Source organism: Pelophylax lessonae, assembly GCF_965119305.1.
Source record: "Pelophylax lessonae genome assembly, chromosome: 5".
Classification (NCBI taxonomy): Eukaryota; Metazoa; Chordata; class Amphibia; order Anura; family Ranidae; genus Pelophylax; species Pelophylax lessonae.
In genome coordinates, this window is record NC_138772.1 from 275,581,141 (window position 1) to 275,605,031 (window position 23,891).

The following is a 23,891-nucleotide window of genomic DNA, read 5'->3' on the forward strand; positions in this document are numbered from 1 at the left end:
TGTCAGGCAAATCCTATAAAGAGGGAGCAATGGGGGGAGGGTGGCGGGGCGGCATGTGCAAGCAGCTTGTTTTGGCGGCACACAGAAAAGCAGAGGAGCCAGGAGCGCCAGTGAGGGACCGCAGAAAAAGGAAGTCCGGGGGCCGCTGTGTGCGCACAGCTGTTAAACTTTAACAGGAGGGGGGGGGGGATCTCAGAGGTGTCAGAAAGCCACAGATGACAGGGGCAGACAACCAAAAGGATGTAGATGATGACTCTGGACAACAGAGTGGAAACAAGAGAAGTACTGGGGAAGAAAAAAAAAAGAAAAAAATGAAACTGATGGTAAAGATAGGAGAGCAGAGAAAAGTCCATTACAGGTGTTGAGGAGAGGGGTGGTTTCAGTGGTAAGGCAAGCGAGGGTAAGGTCAGGGCAAAACAACGATTTGGAGAACAGGCGCACATGCATTGCAGCCCTGATCTAACAACTGCAGTAGCTACAGATCCAGGACTGACAAGTCATAGGTGCAGCACACTATCTGAAGACTGAGCCACATGTAAGATGGCAGTGTGCCACAGTCACTGTTCAAGTCAAGACAGGATGAGGTTTTGTTGCCAACACACACACACATCTGTGCTATCCATACATGGAAAAGATCCTTCACAAACATACAGAGGAAAATTGGAATGACCAGTATATATGCAATGAACTCTGGTATTGAAACAAATAAACTGATAATATTCAGGCAGCACAGAGGCTAGATGAACTTTCATCAATTCAGTCACATTTTGGCAAAGGAAAAAAAAAAAAAATAATAATATGTATCAAGTTAACATAGTTTTTTACATCCTCCAACTAGAGTCCCGCAGCCATTTTTCATGGACGGTTTTTCTATTTACATTTAAATTACCCCAACTACCGTATGTGTGATTAATGCAGCTCTTCTACTCCTATCCAAACATGGAGCCACAGAAAAAGTAAGGTTTGAAACCCATTGAAGATTGCATTGTGGTCATAGTAGTGGGATGGATGGGCCAGCTACTAATCTTAAGAGCATGGTGCGCACCTTCCTCATCTTGAAATGATATAAATGTAAATGAAGTATAATATTACAATTACAAACAATAGCATAAAACTACAAAGTACTATGTGTGAGAATTCTGTATAAACATTACAGTTCCCCCCCCCCCAACACACACATAAGAAAGCCTAAATCAAGCCCATAAACCCAGCCTTAAATAATACAGCAGCCTTTTAAGACAATGTTAGGTTTATGAGGGGACTTACATTCTTTTCTGTTTAAGAACCCGCAAGGCTTTTTGCTTGACCATATTCTGAAAGAAAAATAAATATATATGTTTGTGATTTTTCTGAATTTTCTTCATGCCTACACAGAATTCTAAGTAAACAACACAAAAGTAGTTTTATTAACATGCTGAAAATGTATTATGGTAGCGTGTGGAAGTATATGAGATTTCTAAATAAAATGGCTTTTAAAATGGTGATCATTATGAGAGTTACAATAATACAGAATATAAATTTAACAGTGTACACCAACCTTTTACACATAAAAATTATACCGTCATATTTTTGAATAAATGGTTTAAAAGGGATTTGTCAGAGGGGGAATCAACAAAATGACAAAAGCACCGGTGAAGAAAATTGCAGAGCGCGGCCCCTTACCTCACCTTCTGGAGTCCCCCGCCAGCACTGGCTCCTCCATTCTTGCAGGTAAGCTCCAGAACAAGGCTGTGTGCCTCCATAGACAAACAGAATGTGGAGCCACGGGACATGGCCAAGCCATGCTGTGTGTGTCTATGGAGGCACAGAGCATGGCTTGGCCACACCCCCTGCTCCCTCCTTACAGGATTTGACAGACAGCAGCGGAAGCCTATGGCTCCTGCTGCTCTCAGTCACCGGTGAGACTAAGAAGAAAAGAGCAGCATTGCTGAAGCTGAGTAATTAGGAAATCTAAGTGGAACACAGATGACAAAAAAAGCCGATGTGTTTTAACCATTCCTTACTCTTTTTACACTAAGAGCTTTGACTTTACTTTTTAAAACATTCAAACCACAGATGGGAAATGTATGAGCAATTCTACTTGAAACTGAAGTGACCTGCCCTGTTGCATAATAATAATAAATAATAATACAAAGAAAAAAAAAAAAAAGCACCACAAAAAAACAAATATATGTACTACCATCACCAAAGAGAAACATAGACCAATTAACGGGAATTTCAGAGAACCTCAAAAAAGGAAGATACACAGACAGGCATAAAGTAGGCAAATGGGGAAAGTTCAACAAATATTGCTGCACTTTACAGGGCACACATAACTAACGAGTGAGTGCTAATGTGAATCTGCAAAAATGTTTGTACCCTATACTGTGTTTATGAGTCTACCTTAAAGCGATATTAAGCCCCAAACCAAAAATGTAATATATTTCAGCTTACCGATCCTTACATTTAATGGCTGCATTCATTCCCCCCCCCCCCCCCATTTTCACCTGTTGATTTGGCCTGTAACATACCTCCTGTATTAGAGTGCCCCCACACTAGATGAATGAGCACAGGGGGCACCTTTGGAAAGCAGCATTGTCATTCTGGGGAGGAGGGGAGTGCTAGATGAACTAGCAGATTTAAATACACTAACAAAGCCAAATTCCAAGGAATACTATAATCGGTTACAGAAGTTTTTCCTTTTGGGATAAAGGGTTTACACAAATAAAAGCTGATCATTGTAGACAACCCTGCCAGTGTTAAATGGTTTGTCTCATCCCTGTAACTGCAAGAGATCTTTTCAGTTGAAAAACAACAGACTTGCTGACTGGATTACCAGATGAAAATAGAAGAAAGCAAGCCTAAAATAGGAAACTAATGCAGTCATTACATCTAAGAACTGGTAAGCAATATAATAAAGGTTTGCTTTTTGGGTTTAATACTGCTGTAAGAAAAATGTTAGTCGGGGGCGCACGCGCATGATCGCGGAGGATGGCAGCTTAGTCTCCGCGCTCCGTGTCACCAGACCATAACCATCCGGCTTACAAAGCATTGACCCGCTCCAGATGCGACAACTATAGCCTCCTCGACCGTGGACACTGCCAGGCACCCAGGGGTATGCACTGCACGCCTAAATACAGGCAGAAACACAGCTCCCAGCCGAAAACATCCCCGGCCAATGGGAGGGGCCAGATGGTGCCCGAGCCTGATGACAACAAGCAGCTCTCATCCTCTCCGGTGGACAGCCTCCAGCAGTTCCCCGCGGACTTGTTGAGTCCTGTCTCCACAGACCCCGATGCTCTGCTGGCCAAATTTCATGCTATAGTGTGGGATGAGATTGCTGCTGCCTCCCGCAGGCTTTCTTCTGAGCTCATGAACGGTCTTTTCTCGGAGTCCTCTGACAGTCGCCGCCCCCCATCCCTCTTTTGGGGTTCATGGACCTATATACTGCTTGCTACCAAACTGAATTGGGAATGCTGCTAGCAAGGGGGTAATGGACCAGAGGGACAGCCCCCCGTAGGTGTGTCTATACACGGTTTTGTGAATGTTTTCTAACAAAATCTTCTGCCTAGCTTACTCCTGTGGATAAGACCAATACCCAGTAGTGAAGACTGTATGAGTGGGCGGCGACTGTCAGAGGACGTAAGAGAAAAAAGAAATGTTGCTGTACATCCACGAGCTGAATCACCTCCACACGCTAGACAGGGATGTGTCAGCTGTCCACGTAACGAAACGCACGTACATTGCTGCCTTGGAGACCATGTAAGTTACCAGCTGGCGTTCCCGAACTTGCCACAGCCGCGGTCTGACACATCCCTGTCTAGCGTGTGGAGGTGATTCAGCTCGTGGACGGCGAGTCCCCATACTTTGAGCCAGTATTGTTTTATGTAAATGTAAGCAGATTGATTGAAGGAGGTTCGGGGAGATGCATATGTGATGTGAATAAAGTTAAGCAATATTACCCTATCCCTGTCCCCATTTGTCTGCTTGCATTTCATTGCTGTCATACGGTTCCTGACCCTGGCTTTGGAGGAAGCTGATGAGGTGTCCTGGCTCGTAAACCATTAGGATTGGCTGGATATCCGGGAAAAAAGGGCTCATGTAGCCGATGCATACAGGCTCAGAGTGAATTAAATTCTGGTGAGTGTCCATTTCTAAAAGGGGAGCACGGAAGGTGTGGGGATGGCTATCAAGCATCTGTCTGAGGAACACTGGTGATCTATAGCTTGAGACTGCTTTCCATACTATTACCATATACCCATACATGGACACTCTGGAAAAGGATTCATAATATTGGACAAAATATTGTATGGACTAATATGTCACTTTTACAGTTGGATTCAAGCGCTGCTGAATGTGATTTATGCTTTTAAAATTGCGACTAAGAAAATTGCATTTTGCATTTTTTACATTTATTTATGATTCATCTATTTTACAGTGGCTGCTAGTGTACACTGAGGTGCTATACACTAATTTTAACATTTTTAGATATTTTATATATTTTGAGACCATTAGCGCCAGGCGGGTGTATGTGGTTTTATCATCAGACACCTTTTTTTATATATTTTTATGGATCAGAATAATGGCTGACGGACGGCCCCCTAGAGGTGTGTCTAAGTATAGAAAGTTTTTTATTAACCTTTTAAAACTGCCTAGCTTGCTCCTGCAGAGGGCACCATTACCCACTAGTGAAGGCTATCTGAACGGGCGGCGACTGTAAGAGGACGTAAGAGAAAAATACTTATTTTAACTTGTAAACAACAAGTGTCAGAAATAGGCCTGGTCCTTACGCGGTTAATAAAAGCTCTTTGCTATGTTTTTCCCCTTTATTGCAACTGTAATATCAAATTTTAAGTGACATTTTACACAAAAAAATAAATAAATCTAGATAATACTAGCTTACAACAATAAAAAATGGTTGACTAAATAACGAACTAGGTTATAGGTGCAGATGCATAAAACCTTGAGAGCCGGTTCACACTGGGGCGACTTGTCAGGCGACCTGGTCGCCTGACAAGTCGCCTGCCATTGATTAGCACAGGACCCGTTCTAATAGGAGCGACACAAGTCGCTCCGACTTAGAAAAAGGGTCCTGTACTACTTTGGGGCGACCTGCATTGACTTCAATTATATGAAGTCCGTGCATGTCGCTCCGAGGTCGCGGTGCGCACCGCGACTTCACAGGTCGCCCCGGCAAGTCGGGTCGCCCCTATGTGAACCGGCTCTTAGCCAATATGTCTAGTCTCAATGTAAAAGAATACAAAAAGATCAAATATAAGGAGGTATACTTCTAAAGGCCAGTTCACACCACAAGCAGTCCAATGCGTTTTTTTTTATGCATGAAAAACATGGAAAGTAGGTTATATGGTTTTCAATGGCATAGTTCACACCAGCGCTTGCAGTTCCAGAAAAAAATAAAATAAATAATAAAAAGCAGGCTGCATTTTTCCTGCACTTGACTGGACAGCTGAAAAAACGCATCAAAAATGCATGAACGCTTATCTCCTTATTTAAGGTTAAGAAAAAAAAAAGGGGGGGGGGGGAAGGGGGGTAGAATGCACTGGATTGCATCAAAAACACGCATGCAGAAATGCATCGGGAACGCATTCGGACTGCATTTCTATGCTGTGAACTGGCCCTCAAGCAGTAAATGGGACAAATCTGAAATAGCAACTGCAGATGTATCCTTCTGATGCATGCATTTTAAAATTTACAGTGATTAATTCCCCTGCAGTGAATGTTTGGTATATATCACAAACACCTATTTATAAATGGGTCCCCAAAGGTTTTAAAAGATGGTTGTTATTCAAACACAAGGCTCAGAAAATGTAAATTTAACATATGTCGTTGATTGAAATATTATATAGTTCAAACATGGCATAAGGAAATATAAGACATGCAAATGAAGCAAGTTTTCTGTCAATGACAGCTCATGCTTGCTGCATGACTCCAGTAAAAGGTGTTTACTTTTAGATACACAGTGTGTGATATTTAGATCTACTTCAGAACCTGTACCGTGACAAACACACCTACTTACTCAGCAAAATGGTATGTATGAAGCACAGACCAGTCATAAGATTCAAGATATGCAGCACACATATTCTTATTGTAATAAGAGGCCACAAAGCAACATACCAATTGTGAAGGTAAATATGCATAAAAAGAGCTACTCTTCTATAAAAGCAGTGACATTTGGGATCATGCAACGTCTTCATTTTCTAAATAGTAATTGTGCATTGTGGAACAGAGAGACAATCTTTCATGAATTACAGAATTTTTGAACCCAGAGCCATGAACCCAATGCTCAAGGCTACCCTTTATTACTGTTACTTTGCCACTGTTTTCTTCTGCTAACTAGGTAAATAGAATAAATAATCTTCTAGGGTCCCTCGCTGGCGCCCCTGGCGAGTGCCCCCCCAGCAAGCTATGGTGGCAACCGAGCCGAGAGAGACGAAAGTCGGACCTACTAATTTCTTAGTGAAGGCACCATAAATAAAATGTCAAATAATGGGGAATGTTCAGATACCAGAAAAGCATCAGCATTTGCTACCTCAACTGACCTTTAAAGAAAAAAAAAAAAATAAATAAAATTTACATATAACTTCAGCTGCCTACAGATCATTTTGACATTTGGCCTTTATTTTTGATCATATGCTCAGTTTGAATAGCCCAGGTGTGTAAGGCCACATTCGCACGGGCGTTGAGCCGCACTGCAAATCCCAGCGGCAAGGAATCTACTGTTTCCTGCAACAGGGATTGACAGCTGTGTGCAGAAAGCTGCAGCTGCCAAGCTTGTACAGTGCAATGACAAGCTGTCAGTGGCCGCAGCTATTTGTGGCTGCTCACACAAAGTGTATCCAGCCACATTTACTGAAGTCAATCCCTGTTGCCGGAATCAGTAGATTCTTGCTGCAGACATTTGCAGTGTGGCTCAATGCACTTGCAAATGTGGCTCCACACACCTGGACTGTTCAAACTGAACGTATGATCAAAAATAAAATGGCAAACGTCAAAATAATCCATAGGCAGCTGAGGTTACTTGAGTAAATGATAAAAAAAAAATAAAGGCCGATTTCTGCAGCAAGGACAGTCAGCTGTGTACAGATAGCTGTGGCCACCAAGCCCATACAGTGCATTGACAGGCTGTCAGTGGCTGTAGCTATTCGTGTTTGTTTACACAGCCAGCGGTTATGTGCAATGATCGTGGCAGGACATGGTTTGTGCGAACAGCCACAAATAGCTGCGGCCGGCGACTGCCTATCATTGCACTGTACAGGCCCTGTGGCCACAGAAATCCCTACACAGTTGTCAATCCCAGCTACAGGAATCAGAAGCATAGCCAAATGCCTGTGCAAATGTAGCCTTAAGACTGAGGACATCAAAATAAGAACTAAATAAAACCAACAGGATTTCACATTTTACAAGTTACCAATGCAGAAAAAAAAAAAAAAATGGGTGCAAGGTATCTCCAACTGTTAACACTTTCATTTTTTTCAAGCTTTAAAGAGTGTTGCTGAATAAATACAATTCAACTATGGCATTGCACCTACCTTGGATGGACCTTCCCTCATCTTCTTCATCTGGTCTTTGTATTTCACCAGTTCTACGTCAAGTCGGGAGATTTTTTTGTCAATTGACTCTGCTCTGCTGTCAACCTTTGGGAAGAAAGGGAAGCAGGAATGGTTTTACTTATTTTCAAAACAAAATAATTTTCTGCCAAAAATCACTGAAATTGTGAAGTTCTTCATCAGTAATATCCTGGATAGTCTTCTCGGCACCAGGATAAATATATTGGGCCTTAATTATCAAAGTATCTGAATAAAGAACAATCTTTGTTGGCCTACAGCAAACCAATCACATTTGCCAACTTTCAAATTCTAACATAGGTCTGAATATGATAAGCTGCTATGAGGAAACACAAATAGTTCTCGATTCATGCACTTTGAAGCCCCAGTCCACAATTAATGCTACTCTGAACCATGAGTAAAGGGAAGCAGTGCTGCAGTCAAGTATAGCAATGTAATAATAAAAGTAAAAGATGGGAAAATACATTTCTAAAGCATGGTTTTCCCTTTAATTTTTAACCTCAGCCTGATCGAGCATTACCTTAAGTGCCGGTTCACACTGATCCGACTTGTCAGGCGACTTGGTCACCTGACAAGTAGCGCTCCATGCTGTGCGAGTCAAGTCGCTCCGATTTAGAAAAAGGTTCCTGCACTATTTTTTTGCAAAGTCGGAGTGACTTGCATTGACTTCCATTATAAGTCGTTGCAAGCCACGCCGAAGTCGTGGTGCACGGGCGACTTCATTAGTCGCCCGAGGTCGTGGCGACTTCGAGTCGGATCAATGTGAACCTACACTTAAAGCAGTGGTTCTCAACTCCAGCCCTCAGGACCCACTAACAGGCCAGGTTTGCAAGATAACTGAAATACATCACAGGTGATCTAATTTGCTGCTCAGTGATTGCAGTACTCTAGTCTGCATCTCCCTAAGGTAATACTTCAAATCTGGCCTGTTAGTGGGTCCTGAGGACTGGAATTGAGAGCCTTAAAGTGTTTGTAAACCCAACACTTCATATTCCTGATGTGTCTGCTGTATCATGTGCTTGTATGAGAAAGTATCCTGTTCTCTTTGTATTGCTTCCTTCATGTGAAATTTCTGGTGTTCCTGCCAGTGCTTTCCTATTAAAAACTGACCACACTAAAGCAGGAGAACACAGCGTGATCAGTTCTCTAGCTATGCTGGTAACTCAGTCAGCTCTTCTCCATTGATCAAACTTGTCTGACACGCCCCGCTGCACAGCTATTCACTGGGAAGCTCAGTGTACTGCTGCTTCTCCTCCCCTAGCGAGAGAGAGACAGAACTAATGTGATCATTTTTTTTTTTATATATATAAAAAAAGATTTAGAATTTATTTTTTACATCTATAGAAAAATGTTTTTGCTTTCATTCCTATTTTAAACTGAATGGGCTGTTTTACAAGGTGATCCTTTACAATCACTAATTTGCAATGGGCAGCTTCTGCAAAGTCGCCAGCGGAGCCTGTTCATTGGGTCGGATAGCCAAGTGCTCACTCCCCTTGGTGGCGAAGAGCTATCCACTATTGGGGATTTGCACTGGTATGTTCTGGAACAGACTTTTTCACACGAGTAGACAGGGGGTCGTAAAAACAGCCAGTTTACTGAACCCTGACTGCCGACCTAAAAACAATCACAAACAACGGGAGGGACTGTACACATGCTGTGGTCACATTGCAAATTTCAAGCAGCTTGTCAAGTTAAAAGACAACACCGCTTGTCAAATTTGCCTAGTCAAATAAAGACCACATCTCAACCACAAGCCAAGTGTTCCCGCATGTTAGTTCCATTCAGAATTTCCATTCAGCAAAGAAACAGGCAATGGAGAGGTGGCAGAATCCACCTGGAAGACACCTTCTGAAAAGGGATCTACAGCAGATTGCATTTCAGAAACAGCTCTAATGTGAACCTAGCCTGGCCTGCTGGAGGCAATATGGTTACAGCCATGACAGGTCCAAACTTTAATGGCTCCATTTAGGCTCCTTTCACATGAGCGGTCCAATCAGGTCTGGCTGTCTGTTTTCCTGCCAGACCAGATTGAACCCCCCATTCTCCTCTATTAACAGTCAGACTTGTGTCTGTTTTATATCCGGCCACCTCCGGGACCGATCTGGCAAAAAAAAAAAAAAAAAAAAAAACACCAGACACAGAAGGGATCCGTTAACCTTTTTCAACCAGAGTGCCTTCAGTTGTCTTCAGGAGTGCCTTGGCAAAATGCCTAGAAATTGCCCAAAAATTGTACAGAAGCCACCGTGTGGATGAAGCCTGCCTTTTAGTTACAGAAAGCCACAGGGTTTTAGTTGTGCACCATTACAAACTTCTAGTTACCAGCATCCTAACAACCAATGACACCATCAGTTGATAAGGAAGATGTTGGGTGTCTGCAGGCTATCCTTGTTTGCTCCTCTTCCTCATCACCGAGGTTACATTAGCTGAGTGAGGGAGAGAAACGGAGGAGGAAAGAGAAACACTGGCATACTTGTTAGTACCAGCATAGAAAAGGGTGTTTGCTTTTCAAGATTAAATCACCTCTAATGTTGGGTCTCCTACGCATGTGGATGTTGCTGCATTATGTAAAACTAATCGTTTAGTTTTTTTTACATTTTAAAATGGGGGTGCCTCAAGATCGTGCAGAATTTTAAAGGGTCCTTTGACTGAAAAAAGGTTGAGAGACACTGTGCTAGGCTTTAGATGTTAAAATTGACAATTCTTTTGCTTTTCCATTATTGAATATAATTAATTTTATTGGGCACAACATGCTTGCAATCTATATTGAATGAGGACAGCACAGTTCATGAAGGTTTGATGCAAATGTAATACATACTGCTGTTGTGAAGCCAATGTGATACCAAGAACGTGATTTATGCACCACACCCCCCCCCCCCCCCCCAAATATTCTCCACCACCATCCTTCTTGTGTGCCGACCCATGAATTAAGTCGCACCCGATCTCATAAGTGCACCATAGGGGATCTGGGGTGGTGCATTATTAAACAAGATCGTGTACAGCACATACAGTTGTGCTTATAAGTTTACATACCCTGGCAGAATTTATGATTTCTTGGCCATTTTTCCGAGAATATGAATGATAACATTCAGAGCCGGTTCACATTAATGCGGCTGCGGCGTTCGCATGTAATGTCGGAGCGCACTGCTCCTTCATTACATGCGATCTGCTGTGCGGTGCGAGTTTAGCCATACACTTTGTATGGCTAAATTCGCACCGCACCCGCAGCAAACACGCACAGGACCCTTTTTTGCAGCCGCATCAGGATCGGATCGCACATCGGTTCACACTTGTGCGATCCGATCCTGTGCGAACTGCACGATCGCACTGCGATATGCGATCAAACTGGGGGTGTCGTTAAGATTACATTGACACCCCCAGCGTATCGCATATGGCAGTGTGAACTGCCGGGGGTGCGTTTGCGATGCGGGAACAGGCTGCGAATTCGCAGCCTTCCCGCATCGCATAAGTGTGAACCGGGGCTTACTCATGGTTAGTGTTTTGCTGAAGCCATTTATTAGCAATCAACTTTGTTTATTCTTTTTAAATCAGAATGACAACAACAGAAACTACCCAAATGACCCTGATCAAAAGTTTACATAACCCAGTTCCTAATGCCGTGTATTGTCCCCTTTAACATCAATGATAGCTTGAAGACTTTTGTGGTATTTGTGGATGAGGCTCTTTATATCTTCTCAGATGGTAAAGCTGCCCATTCTTCCTGGGAAAAAGCCTCCAGTTCCTGTAAATTCTTGGGCGGTCTTGCATGAACTGCAAGTTTGAGATCTTTCCAGAGTGGTTCAATGATATTGAGGTCAGTAAACTGAGATGGCCACTCCAGAACCTTCACTTTATTTTGCTGTAGCCAATGACAGGTTGACTTGGCCTTGTGTTTAGGATCATTGTCATGTTGGAATGTCCAAGTACGTCCCATGCACAGGTTTCGGGCTGATGAATGCAAATTTTCCTCCAGTATTTTTTGATAACATACTGCTTTCATCTTTCCATCAATTCTGACCAAATTTCCTGTGCCTTTGTAGCTCACACATTCCCAAAACATCAGCGAGCCACCTCTATGTTTCACAGTAGGAATGGTGTACCTTTGATCATAGGCCTTGTTGACTCCTCTCCAAATGTATTGTTTATGGTTGTGGCCAAAAAGCTCAGTTTTGGTCTCATCACTCCAAAGGACTTTGTGCTGTTTGGCGTATTGTAAGCGGGATACTTTGTGGCATTTGTGTAGTAAAGGCTTTCTTCCGGCAACTCGACCATGCAGCCCATCTTTCTTCAAGTGCCTCCTTATTGTGCATCTTGAAACAGCCACGCCACATGTTTTCAGAGAGTCCTGTATTTCACCTGAAGTTATTTGTGGGTTTTTCTTTGCATCCCAAACTATTTTCCTGGCAGTTGTGGCTGAAATTTTAGTTGGTCTACCTGACCGTGGTTTGGTCACTCTTGATTAGAGTTTAAACAACGCTGAGTGGCATTTTCAATTCCTTGGACATCTTTTTATATCCCTTTTCTGTTTTATACAGTTCAACTACCTTTTCCCACAGGTCCTTTGACAATTCTTTTGCTTTCCCCATGACTCAGAATCCAGAAGCATCAGTGCAGCACTGGATGAAAGATGCAAGGGTCTGTCAGGAGTCCAGAAACTCATTGACCTTTTAGGGTCCTTTCACACCTGTCCGTTCCGCCAACAGACTCCATTCTTATTAGCGGGGGATCGATCTGCCAATCCCCGCTGAGAAAGTGGAAGACAGCTCCATCTCCGCTCTGTGTGTGGAAATAGAGCTGTCAGATCCCCGCTTTCCTCTATGGGAGAATCGGATGAGAACGGACCGCCTGTCCGTTCTCATCCGATCTGCCAGACGGATGGAAAATAGGGTTTCCATCCATCCGAGTTTGACGGACAGGATCGGATGTCAGCGGAGACTCCGCTGACATCTGCTGCCCCATAGGGATGTATGGGGCATCCGATCAGGTCCGCCTAAAAAAACTGACAGGCGGATCTGATCAGACCATACGTGTGAAAGGGGCCTTATACACACACAATTACAAGCAAACAGATCACAGGTGAGGATGGTTACCTTTAAAAAGGCATTCAAACCCTTTTGTGTCAACTTGTGTGCATGTTATCAGGCCAAAATCACTAGGATATGTAAACTTTTGATCAGGGTCATTTGGGTAGTTTCGGTTGTCATTATGATTTAAAAAATAAACACAGCTGATTGATAATAAATGGCTTCAGTCAAACACTAACCATGAGAGCCGGTTCACACTGCCGCGACCTCTAAGTCACCTCATAAGGGGCGACTTGTTAGCGCGACTTTTAGCGCAACTTCAGCGTGACTTTGCGCGTATTCAGCGCAACTTGTATAATAGACGACTTTGTACGACTTTGTATTTGGCCAATCAGAATATGATGGTTCTGGGTCATGCTCAATCACACAAAAATTGTTGTTTTTTGATAGAGAGCCAATTATTGAAAAAATTATTGAAAAAAAAAAAAAAGATTTCTTTGGATTTAGTGTCTGGGGGGGGGGGGGGGGGTCTAAAAAGTGTACCTGTGAAGTTTCAGCTCTGTAGCATGTCCAGAACTAGAAAAAAAAAAAAAAAGATAATTTTTCTTATAATTATTAATAGAGCTGGGCTTTTATTTGCAGGCATTTATCGGGCATTTTTGGAGGCAGGCATGACTTTTTTTTGATTTTGTGTCTGTGGGGTCTAAAAGGTGTACCTGTGAAGTTTCATCTCTGTAGCATGTCCAGAACCAGAAAAAAAAGATAATTTTTCTTATAATTTTTAGTAGCACAGGCATATGGCTTCTCTCCACCTGGGCGTTTTTCTTGCAGGCATTTATCGGGCATTTTTGGAGGCAGGCATGACATTTTTTGGATTAAAACCCCGTACACACGTACCGATCGTTGGCCGAACGATCGGCCGTCTTTTGTCCAGGGCTGTCGTGTCTGTTGAAAACTGCAAAAGACTGCACACGAATTTTGTCGGCCAACAACAGCCGACTGCAGAAGTGATGTCATGTGATGGTTAACTTTCCTTGTCTTTTTTTTTTTCTGAGCATGCCCAGTCTTGCTAATCGGCTGTCTGTCGGCCGAAATCTGTACTGACTGGCGAACAATCGGCCGTTCTGGTGTTGGCCAACAAAAATTTTAAATGCCTGCACGACAGATTCTGTTCGGCCGAAAATACGCTGTCGGAAGCATCATACTAACAAGTCTACAATCGGCCGAATATTTACGGCCGACAATCGGTACGTGTGTACGGGGCTTTAGTGTCTGGGGGGTCTAAAAAGTGTACCTGTGAAGTTTCATCTCTGTAGCATGTCCAGAACCAGAAAAAAAAGATAATTTTTCTTATAATTATTAATAGAGCAGGGTAGTGGCTCCTCTCCACCTGGGCGTTTTTTTTTTTGCTGGCATTTATCGGGCATTTTTTAGGCATCTTTGGAGGCAGGCATGCAAAGACGCCCAAAAAATGCCAGCAAAAAAAAAAAAAAAAACGCCCAGGTGGAGAGGAGCCACTACCCTGCTCTATTAATAATTATAAGAAAAATTATCTTTTTTTTCTGGTTCTGGACATGCTACAGAGATGAAACTTCACAGGTACACTTTTTAGACCCCCTAGACACTAAATCCCCCCCAAAAAAGTCATGCCTGCCTCCAAAAATGCCCAATAAATGCCTGCAAGAAAAACACCCAGGTGGAGAGAAGCCATATGCCTGTGCTACTAAAAATAAGAAAAATTATCTTTTTTTCTTGTTCAGGACCATTTTAAATGGAAAGTCGGATCACAAGTCACTTCAAATAAGATAAGGAGGCGACTCCCATTGAAGTCTATGGGACAAGTCGGATACAAGTCACCTCAAAGTAGTACAGGACCCTTTTCAGAAGTCGGAGCGACATTAATAGTGCCAATTAAGACGGCACTCATTGATTAACATTGCTTTTGTTATGTCAAGCGACTTGGGGCGACTTGAGGGCACACAAGTCGCGGCAGTGTGAATGGACTCTGAGTAAAAGAAAAGTTTTTGTGTTCTCATTCATATTCTCTGAAAAATGGCAAAGAAATCATAAATTCTGCCAGGGTATGTAAACACTGCATACAAGATTTTCCCATGGTGCACCTTCGAGGCTGGGGCTTTGTCACCAGTGCTCAGGGAAACCAAGACATCCAAAAATAAAATGTTTTTTGGATGGGCATGCAGCGCCACATGTGCCATGCATTTTTCTGTTTGGGGGATAAAGTTCTACTTTAAAGTGGCTGTAAACCTCAGACATGAAATATGAACAGAAGCCCTCTATAGTGTGTATGTGTCTCAGTTAAGAGCACTAAGGCTGCATTCACATTTGAGCGTAGCGTTTTACGGCGATTTTCAGGCTTTTTTGGAGGCAGGCATTGACATTTATCAAAAACGCTGGTAATCAGCCCAAAAAGAAGCTCATGTACTTTTTTCAGCTACAGGCATTTTGAGAAACGCTCAGATGTGAACAGGGGCCATTTAAATGAATGGGGTTTTACTTGTTGGGCGTTTTGGAACATTTTTTTTTAGCGTTTTTGGAGCTGAAAAACACTCAAAAACACCCAGGTGTAAATGGAGCCTAAGTGTCACTTTTGATGAGTTTCCAGACAAGTTTCCAGACACCAAGAGAAAAAAAAAAAAAAAAAAGGTGACAGGGGAAGGGATCTCCAGCAGATTTGACAGCCTAAGCTCTATACTTGTGCAGTGGGGTGTGACCCTTCCTTCCAATCCGCTCTCCTCACTCTCCACACCTGCTTTTCAGAGCTGAGAGATCCTGTGTAAATTCTGCACACTGAATGCATGTATGGGAAAGATGGTTACAGATAGAAAAGGTGCATGTAGTAGGATTTCATCTCTGTATCACTTGAGGCCAGTCACTTCACTTGGTATATGCAAGGCCTCGTTCACACCATGGTGCAGAGACGTCAGTTTTTCTGCATGCGTTCTGCAAGGGAAAAACAAACAAACAATTGTTCTTTATGTGCATTGTTTACCCCACAACACTGGTATAACGGGTGGATTTTTTCTGCGCAGGAATCTGCACCGCGTATGCAGTTTTCTGCATGAAAACAAAAAAAAAAAAAAAACTGACGCGACAACACTGTGGTGTGAACCGGGCACAAAACTGACACATAAAAAAACTAAAGTCAACATACAACAAAACTCACTGAAACATGCATGAAAACTGATGTAAACTCATGTCTGTGAAAGTGAAATCTGCACAGTTTTCATGTACGTATGATGTGAATGAACCCTAAGGGTTTACAGATACTTTAATATTTGCTAGTGGTAAATTCCTAACCGGATGTAGCAGTCCTCAAAACACACCCAAACACTCAGTTGGGTGAGCATCATTCAGGTTAGCCTACGAAGCTTGCATTATCTTGAGCACATAGTTTATTGACAATCAGAAATCACGTTATGCACACTAAAGTGGGTGAAATGATGTATGGATCTGAGCATGATTTTTGTAGCTCTGAGCTTCAGCAAAATGGCAGCCTCCAGCAAGAAGAAACAGGAGCAATGCTGGAGACAATTTACAGTACAAACTAATTTTGGTAGCAGAATTATTAATGTGGAATGTATGTTAAAGAACATTATTTTTTCCATCAAGTTGTTATGGGCCCATAGTTAGTCTGGTAAAAAAAAAACAAAAAACGTTCAACCAATACAAAAATCTCTGTTTTAAGAAAGACTTTTGCTTTCAGATAGCATGAGAAATCAGCAGATCTCCTGGCAGACTTTTACTGTCGTCTATGTGCTTGTTAGGATGAAATTCCTTTTTCCTTGGTTGTGTCTTTGGGAGACAAAAAGTAGGGAAAATCTCTATTGTACAAATAACAGACTACACTCAAAAGTGTTCTGTTATTTGTACAATAGAGATTCTAGCAATGCATGTGCATTCATGCACAACAAAACATAAGGTAACAAAAGTACCATGCGCTTTGGTGCAGCACCTTTTTTTTTTTTTTTTTTTTTTTTTTATTTGTTATTTAGAGAAAAAGTTTTACATAAGATATACATGTCAGAACAAGAACAAAAATAGCAAAAGATATAGTTGTCAGGCATATGCAAACAAAGATTATTACAAAGAACACCTTGTGTACAACACAGGAGGATGGATCTGAGCCGTGATGGCACACTCTAGATCTGCAGAGCAATTTTTGAAAAGGTCCATGCATTTCTTTAGTGCGTTTTCTGTGTGTAGGGCAGTCCACTAAAATCAATGAGCGGCACAGAAATGCCTAAAATACGCATGCGCTCCATTATACATGAAAAGATGTGACAGAGCCTACAGCTGCATTCACACCTGAAGGTAGTGTCTGAGCGATTTTTTGTGTAATGTTGGTGCTTTTTATACAGCAGTTTTGAGCTTTGCCATTTTTTTTTTATTAGCCAATAGAGGAAACTACCATCTGTTGCTAGGTTTTCAGCTTTTTTTTTTTTGGTTTTCCATCAGTTTTTTTTACTACAATTTTTTTTGTTAGGGTAAGGGGGTAGAGTTAAGGTAAGGTTAGGGGTTAATATTTTATTTATGGTCTCATTATTTATTGTGGTACTACTACTACAATAAATAAAAATAAATAAATATTACATACCATAAATGAATACCATATAATAAATAAATAAATAAATAAATAAATAAATAATTACCCTAACCTTGAACCCTAACCCTTAAAAAAAAAAAAAATAATAATAATAATAATAATAATAATAATAATAAACACTCTAAGCCTAAGGGTCCTTTCACACGGCCGCTCCGTGTGTCCGCAAATCATCCTATTTTTTTGCGGATGATTTGCGGACATAATGTAAGTGAATGGCACTGCGGATGTCAGCGGAATACCATCCGCTGACATTCGATTTTCCTCCTTTCAGTTCTGTTCCGTTTTTACGAATGGAACAGAACCCCATTTTTTCTTCCGTGTAAAAAACGGAAAGGAAGGAAAATCGGATGTCAGCGGTGTCATCCGCTGACATCCGCAATGCCATATACTTACATTATGTCCGCATATCATCCGCAAACGGATGGGATGGTATGCGGGCATACGGAGCGGATGACAGAAATGTCATCCGCTCCGTGAAAAAAAAAAAAAAAGTCCCGCAGCGGACTTAAGCAGCGGAGCGGTCGTCTGAAAGGAGCCTAAGGCTCCATTCACACCTGGGCGTTTTCAGCTCCAAAAACGCTAAAAAGAAACGTTTCCAAAACGCCCAACAAGTAAAACTCCATTAATTTAAATGGCCCCTGTTCACATCTGAGAGTTTAAACGCCTGAAGCAAAACGCCCAACGCTCAAAAAAGTACATGAGCTTCTTTTTGGGCAGATTACAGGCGTTTTCCATTTGTCTCTAGTCAATCTAAAAACGCCTGCACAAAAAACGCCTGCACAAAAAACGCCTGCACAAAAAACGCCTGTAAAACGCCTGAAACAAAAACGCCCATAAAAACGCCTGAAACAAAAACGCCCAGGTGTGAATGGAGCCTAACATACAATAAATAAAACAACAAATTAATAATTACATTTTTTGTTCTGGTTATTTATTATTAAATAACAAATGTATTTTACTTTAAGCTTAGGGGTTAATTCCTATTTATTCAGGCGCATTTTTATACAGCATTTTTGAGCTTTAGGCTTCTTTCACATGGTCCGCTTCCATAAGCGGATCCGTGCTACTCAGCGGGGGGATGGTAAACACAGATCCCCATTGAACAGGAAGGTGACAGCTCCCTCTCCGCTCTGTGTGCGGAGAGGGAGGTGTCAGAGCCCCATGCATCTCTATGGGGGAATCGCCTGTCCATTCTCATCCGATCCGATCCCCTGGACGGATGGAAAATAGGGTTTCCATCTGTCCGGATTTCACGGACAGGATCGGATGCGGATGGCAGCGGACATGTCACCGCTGCCCCACAGGGATGCATGGAGCATCCAATCAGATCCGCCTAAAAAACTGACAGGCGGATCTGATCGGAGTGCTCGTGTGAAAGGACCCTTAGCATTATTTTATTAGCCGATAAAGAAAAACTCATCTGTTGCTAGGTTTTCAGCTTTTTTAGCTGTTCCATCAGCTTTTATTTTATTTTAATATTCATTTTTTGTTGGAGTAAGGGGTTAGAATTAAGGTTAGGTTTAGGGGTTAATATTTTATTTATTGTCTTATTATTTATTTACTTAGGTGGTTACTACTACTAATAAATTACTACTACTAATAAATTACTAATATTACTAATAAATCAAAAATTATGAAATACACACACACACAAATAATACATATAATAAAATGAAAATAATAATAATAATAAATAATAATAATAATAATGTATCCCTAAACTTAACCCTTTAAAAAAATATTATTATTATTAATAATAATATTTGTATTATTATTAATAAACACTCCAAACCTAACATAAAATAACAAATTGTTATTTTTTTTTTTTTGTTGGGGTGTTTATTTCTTATGAATATTATTAATAAAAATGTAATTTTTAAGGCTTATTTTACATTTATTCATATATTACTAATTTTTTTTATTTTTTTTTTACATTTGAGCAAAAAAAAAAAAAAAAAAAAACGCACAAATTGCAAGTTTCCATTTATTTCTATGGGCATAAAACAAGAAAATCTGCCACATTCCAGCTACAATAAAAGCTCTAGAAACGTTCTTACTCCAGAAATTTTTATTTAGCCCCCGTTCACCTTGAATACGGCTTTAAAAATTGTGTGGCCATCTTAAATCGCACAATTTCAAAGCTGCGTGTCAAATCGCATGACAAGTCGCTCCAATGTAAACAAGGGCTTAAAGGAGTTGTAAAGGCAGAAAGTTTTTTTATCTTAGTGCTTTCTTTGCAATAAGATAAAAATGCCTTCTGTGTGCAGCAGCCCCTGTCAGCACCCCTCTTACCCGAGGTCCATCTAGATCCAGCAATGTTGCAGGAAAGTCTCGGCTGCCCGGGACTACCCATCCTTATTGGCGGAGACAGAAGCGCGGTGCCATTGTCTCGCGCTACTGTCAACCAAAGTCAGCCAATAAAGGAGAGAAAGAGGGTGGGGCCAGGCCACGGCTCAGTGTCTAAATGGACACAGGGAGCTGCGGCTCGGCTTGGGTGCCCCCATAGCAAGCTGCTTGCGGTGGGGGCACTCAACAGGAGGGAGGGACCAGGAGTACCGAAGAGGGACCTGAGAAGAAGAGAAATGGGGCTGCTCTGTGCAAAACCATTACACAGAGCAGGTAAGTATAATATGTTTGTTATTTTTAACAAAAAAAAAAAAAACAAAAAAAAAAACACGCAAGACTTTAGTATCACTTGAAGAACGTTTATATCACAGAATATAATACAAAGTTTCGAACCCTTCATTAGTCATGCGATTTGTGGTGTGTTGGCGAATATGTGCATTTGATAGATGATGTCTCCAGTTCCAGCTGGTTGTTGCTTCAGCACCCGTTACTCCTAAGCATTAGCCCTCTTTCACACTTGTGCAACCTGAAAGTCACGTGACTTGAAGCAATGCCTGTGTAATCTTGAGGTCTATGGACTACTTTGGAGTCGCACAGATATGAACGGTACTCATTGGAAATCATGGGGTATAACTTGTCATGCGACTTTTCAGTCCCAAGTCACAGGAGAAGTGTAAAGGGGCCTATCCAGAAAAGTATGCGATGGGAATAATGACATTACACCGATCTTAAAGTGAATTTGCCTGAGCTATCCCACCAGGAGGCTGTCACTGCATCCCACCAATCAGAAGTGCACGAGGTATTCCCTGCAGTTGCACGTATCCCCTCAACGGCTTATGATTGGAGGGACACAGTGACAGCTTCCTGGTTGGGATAGTCCGGGCAGATTGAGACTAGGTTTAGAACAGGCTAGGAACTAGAGCTGCATGAATAATTGTTAAAAAATTGCGACCTCGATTCACCCCCCCCCCCCCCCCCCCACCCTCACGATCTTAAAACTGCATGTCCTCGATTCTTACAAAACTGTTCTCTGCTCACTCACAGCTGTCCAAAAAAAAAAAAAAAAAAGGCCTCTGGCAAATGTTCATCAAAATTGTTAAAGCTGCTAGATAACTAGAATACAATGTATCATTTAGTTTGAAAGGGAATGAACTTCTATCTGTAATGGGCCATACACACTATACAATTTTCTGAAGACTTTTTCCTTTAGATTTAGCAAAACCATATAATATGAATATGAGGTCAAACCTAAACACTTTCAATTTGTATGCAATCTGGCCGGCCCTTGCACTACATAGAAAAGGTAAATCTGAAGGAAATCTAACCACAAAAGTTGCATAGTGTGTATCCAGCTTAAGGCCTCTTTCACACGGCCGTTCAGTTTTTATTCTCCGCTCCGGTGCTTTTTTTTTTATTTTTTTTCACGGAGCGGATGACACTGGTGTCATCCGCTCCGTATGTCGGCATATCATGCCATCCGTTTGCGGATGATATACGGACATAATGTAAGTCTATGGGCATTGCGGATGTCAGCGGATGACATCCGATTTTGCTTCCTTTCCGTTTTTTGGATGGAGGAAAAGTAGGGTTCTGTTCCGTTCCAAAAAACGGAACAGAACTGAAAGGAAGAAAATGGGATGTCAGCGGATGGTATTCCGCTGACATCCGCAATCCCATTCACTTACATTATGTCCGTAAATCATCCGCAAAAAAATAGGATGATTTGCGGACATACAGAGCGCCCGTGTGAAAGAGCCCTAAGGGTCCTTTCACACAAGCCTTTCTGATCAGGTCCACCTTTCAGTTTTTCAGGCAGACCTGATCGGATGCTCCATGCACCCCTATGGGGCAGCGGATGTCAGTAACATGTCCTCTGACACCCGTTACTATCCGATCCGATACTGTCCGGGATATCCAGACGGATGGAAACCCTTTTATTTATGCGTCTGGAGGATCGTATCGGATGGAAATGGACAGGCAGTCCGTTTTCATCCAATTTCCCACATAGGAGAGCGGGGATCTGACTGGTCTGTCTCTGCACACCTGACCTGTCTTCCGCCTGCTCAGTGGGGATCGGCGGATCGATCCCCACTGAGCAAAACGGAGCCTACTGGGCGGAAAGCCCATGTGAAAGGACCCTAAAGGAGGGCAGTTTAACCGCTTAACCACTTTGCCGCTGCTCACTAGAGCTCTACTGTGGCAAAGTGGCTCTTGTAGGTCTGACGACGTAGACCTACGTCGGCAGACACTCCCAACTTCTTGGCGTCACGCGCGCGCCGCCGGAGGCTCGCTCCTGCTGTTTTCAGTCACAGCGGGAGTCGGGCCAGGGGAGGAATCGAGTCTGGAGATCCCCCCGCTTGTGTAAACAAAGCGGGCGGATCTATGAAGTGACAGGCAGGGTCAGATTGCAGGGTTCAGCATAGCTGAACATCCGATCTGTCCCTGTGTCACTCAGTCACCTCCCCCCACACACGTTAGTAAGCACCAGGCATACATTAACCCCTCCCTCTCCAATAAAATTAACCCCTTCCCTGCCAGTGTCATTTTACAGTAACAGTGCATATTTATAGCACTGATTACTGTAGAAATGTCACTGGTAACCCCAAAAGTGTCAAAAATGTCAGTCAAGGATCCGATCTGTCCACCGCAATGTCGCAGTCCGGCAAAAAAACGCAGATCGCCGCCATTACTCGTTAAAAAAAAAACGACAAAAATCTTTCCCTTAGTTAGTAAACGCAATAACTTTTGCGCAAACCAGTCAAAATACGCTTATTGCGATTTTTTTTTACCAAAAATATGTAGCAGAAAACAAATTGGCCTAAAATGATAAAAAAATTTAGATTTTTACATTTTTTTGGGGGGGGGGGATTTCATATAAAAAAAATGTGAAAAATATTGTTATTTTTTTCAAAATTGTTGCTCTTTTTTTGTTTATAGCGCAAAAAGTAAAAATCGCACAGGTGATCAAATACCACCAAAAGAAAGCTCTGTTTGTGGAAAAAAAAGGACGTACGTTTCGTTTGGGTACAGTGTCGCATGACCGCGCAATTGTCAGTTAAAGTCGCACAGTGCTGAATCGCAAAAAGTGGCCTGGACGTAAGACAGCAAAATCCTCCGGTGGTAAAGTGGTTAAAGGTTAATACTTTTTTCTGACACTTTACAACTAAAAATCAGTATTTTTTGCCAGAAAATTACTTAGAACTCCCAAACTTTATATATATATATATATATATATATATATATATATATATATATATATATATATATATATATTTTTTTTTTTTTTTAAGTGGAGACCCTAGAGAATAAAATGGTGACCGTTGCAATCTTTTATGTCACACTGTATTTGAGCAGAAGTGTTTCAAATACAGTTTTTTTTTTTGGGGGTGGGGTGGGGGGGAAATACACTTTAATAATCTTAAAAAAAATAAACAGTAAAGTTAGCCCAATTTTTTTTTCTTATATAATGTAAAAAAGTTACGCCGAGAATTGTTATCTTTATTCTAAGCAAAAAAATTGTGATTCTCATTTTATCCAGAATCGTGCAGCTCTACTAGGAACTCATCCCTGATCACCAGAACTAGTGTTCCCATTGGAAAATTTCCCTTCTATTCCTGTTCGGGTGACAACCCAAAATGTGTCATTTTCTCACGCGGTGATAACAGTAAACAGGATAAATAGAGAGGGTGATTCCCCCTAATGGGGGCACAGACAGCAATAAAACCTGACAGGGGTTCTAATCCCTTCCTACTCCATGCAAACCTAAAAAGAGTCTTTAGATGTACTTTAATGGGTGTCTTTCTGTGAGCAGAGTTGGTGTGAGTGTAGCAGAGGCCATGGAGGTGGAGTAGGTGACTAATGTGTCACCTGAGAGTAGCAGTCATGGTCACAAGACCAGCCGGAAGCAGTAATGAGCCCTTATAGGCCTGTCACTATAACAGCATCACCGGCCAGGAAGTGTACACACAGACCCCACTAGTGATAGGGGAGGGGGGCTATGAAGTAGATGAGCTGTATACATGGGAGGTCTCTGATAAGAGGACCCCCCCCCGTGTCAGCTGAGAGCCCGTGCCCCCCTAGTGTCAGCTGAAAACCATTGTGTCTGAGGTGGAAGCTCCCCATTGTGTCTGCACGGCTACTCACTCACATTTCCAATGCAGTCCGTCAGGTTGGGCGGGGGGCCTTTTGGCTTTGACTTCCCGAAGATTCTATTCATGGTATCCGGAGAACACAAGCGAGTACTACAGAGTCTTCTTCACTGCAGCCAATATCACCGAGCACGGAAGCAGCACCGAAACTCAGCCACTAGTGCCCGCCCCCTGACGTCAGCAGACT

The 23,891-nt window shown here is 42.1% G+C and overlaps 1 protein-coding gene across 1 annotated transcript in view; it reads right to left on the reverse strand.

Annotated features, from left to right (window-relative positions):
* CHMP5 (charged multivesicular body protein 5) overlaps nucleotides 1–23,891 on the reverse strand; it is a 58,150-nt gene extending 34,259 nt beyond the window's left edge. Inside the window, exons 1-3 of the mRNA XM_082259501.1 lie at nucleotides 23,704–23,891; nucleotides 7,530–7,634; nucleotides 1,267–1,313 (exon numbers count right to left, since the gene is read on the reverse strand). Coding sequence (XP_082115627.1) covers nucleotides 1,267–1,313; nucleotides 7,530–7,634; nucleotides 23,704–23,772 — 221 coding nt within the window. The 5' untranslated portion in view covers nucleotides 23,773–23,891. The remainder of the gene's footprint in view (nucleotides 1–1,266; nucleotides 1,314–7,529; nucleotides 7,635–23,703) is intronic.